The sequence below is a fragment of the Charadrius vociferus genome, unplaced genomic scaffold (genome assembly GCF_000708025.1).
Source record: "Charadrius vociferus isolate BGI_N301 unplaced genomic scaffold, ASM70802v2 scaffold266, whole genome shotgun sequence".
In the NCBI taxonomy this organism is placed as follows: Eukaryota; Metazoa; Chordata; class Aves; order Charadriiformes; family Charadriidae; genus Charadrius; species Charadrius vociferus.
This window is the reverse complement of record NW_009649114.1, coordinates 1,188,037-1,189,853: the sequence shown is the minus strand read 5'-3', so window position 1 is coordinate 1,189,853 and position 1,817 is coordinate 1,188,037. Positions and strand designations below refer to the sequence as shown.

General features: G+C 53.1%; 1 protein-coding gene across 1 annotated transcript in view; it reads right to left on the bottom strand.

Annotated features, from left to right (window-relative positions):
• SLC41A1 (solute carrier family 41 (magnesium transporter), member 1) overlaps positions 1-1,817 on the bottom strand; it is a 17,302-nt gene that overhangs the window by 9,428 nt on the left and 6,057 nt on the right. Inside the window, exon 2 of the mRNA XM_009888215.1 lies at positions 1,531-1,638. Within this exon, the coding sequence (XP_009886517.1) occupies positions 1,531-1,638 (108 nt within the window). The remainder of the gene's footprint in view (positions 1-1,530; positions 1,639-1,817) is intronic.

Below are 1,817 nucleotides of genomic sequence, written 5' to 3'. Positions count from 1 at the left end.
AGCGAGGGCTGAATCCAGGGAGGAGGTGGTCCCCACCGTCGGCAGGAATCGGCAGGCAGGGCCTGGGGTGCAGAAGCCAAGCCAAGGGCTAGTGCAGGGAAATGCTGTTTGCCTTCCTGCGCCCCCGGGACTGCAGGGACAACCTCAGACTCCACAGAATATGATGCTCGTGTGCCACTTGTTCAGTGGATGAGAGCAGCATCCCTTAGGGCACATACAGGGGGCTACTGCACGAGGGACAACAGGGGATGTTGGTGACAAAGGCGGGATGCGCAGCTCAAAATGTTGGTTCTGCTGCCAGAGGACACACCAGAAGCCTTGGGCCTCAGTCAAACAAGAAGCTACTATGGAGCATTACAGCTGGCATCACCCCATTGCTCCAGGTGGAAGAACAAGAGAGGACCCAGGAGAGCAGATAAACAGAGACCTTTTCAACACTCTCCTGCAGCAACCAGTAAGGGGAAGGCTGAGAGGAAGGGAGCATGCTAAGAAGTAGCTCTCTGTTAGCTACGCGTGCTGCTGCCACCCAGGCAGACAGCGCTCCATCCCCGCATCTCAGCGAGCGCTTCCCCAGCAGCTCTCTCGGGCCAAGGCAGGTCAGCTGCCCTGCACCATCGAAGCCCAGAGCAGGCTGTTTGCTGCAGGGGCTCTCTTCCAGCAATTCACAGCACAGATCCAGTAGAGTTAAAAACTTGGCAGCAGGCAGGTAACACCTTGCAGATGTAAGACTCAAAGCTATACATACTCCCATCACGGGAAACACAGAAACGTCAGGCAGGCAGTCGCTGTCATGCTCAAGCAGATGTTTTGCAGAAGGGAGGAGTATTATTGTCCCTGTTAGGAGGGGATGTCAGTCTCTCTGCAGCGCATCTCAGCTACAGAGACAGACTGCTGTGTTATAGAAACATTTAAACACAAAGCAATTCATTTACAGCTGGACTAACGCAGTATTCTGAGGAGCTAACAGAGCCTGTCCCCATCTCTCACAGGGATCTCACCGTCTCACAGGAATCGGACTGAATTCTAGCAAGAGAAATGCCCAGCCATGCCTCTCCATCAACTTCAAGAGGCTGTCAATCCACCTGCTAGCTCTCACTGCAAGGTCCCCTCCATTTTAGCCTTCGCAGTACAATTGTCTCCAGGCTCTCTCATCTCCTAGCCCTCCCAAATCTGGCTTGTTTTAGCCTGCTTTGATGACATGCCTGTGCCCAGCTTCCTCAGGAAGAAAACTGGATCCAAGCACTCCAGGCATTAAACCGCCAAAGCCGTCGGACGCACGGTGGTGCTCCAGGACGAGCAGCCAGGACAAGGAAATGAACCATCAGCAAAGATTAAGGACTATTAAGCCTTCAAATCTGATCACTCCAGTGGGATGAAGATACCTTCCCAGCACGCTGAACTCCAGGCTCTGGTTTCTGTGGTCACTGACAGAGAGATATTTGTCTGCTCAGCCGCCACGCACGCACGTGCCTTCCCACCCCATCCCAAACCGGGTACCCCGCTCCTTCCCTCGGCTCCCTGCATACTCACAGCTGTCGACAGGCGAGACGCCAGAGTCATCTCTAGGTTCCCCTTCAGGCCCAGTAATGCAGGTACTAAGATAAATACCTCAGTCACATATTTGAAGACATCCCAGTGCTGCAAAACGAGAACAAAAAAAGACCATTAAAAAGAATCACGGCTGTGAGAAACCTTCGCTTTGGACCGAGTGTCACTTACTCATCTGCCTTTGCAGCCCGGCACCGAGCAGACAACCCAGTTCCCCTTCTGCTGCCACACTTTGAATTTTGCAGCAATTTCACTGTTTTTGACATTCC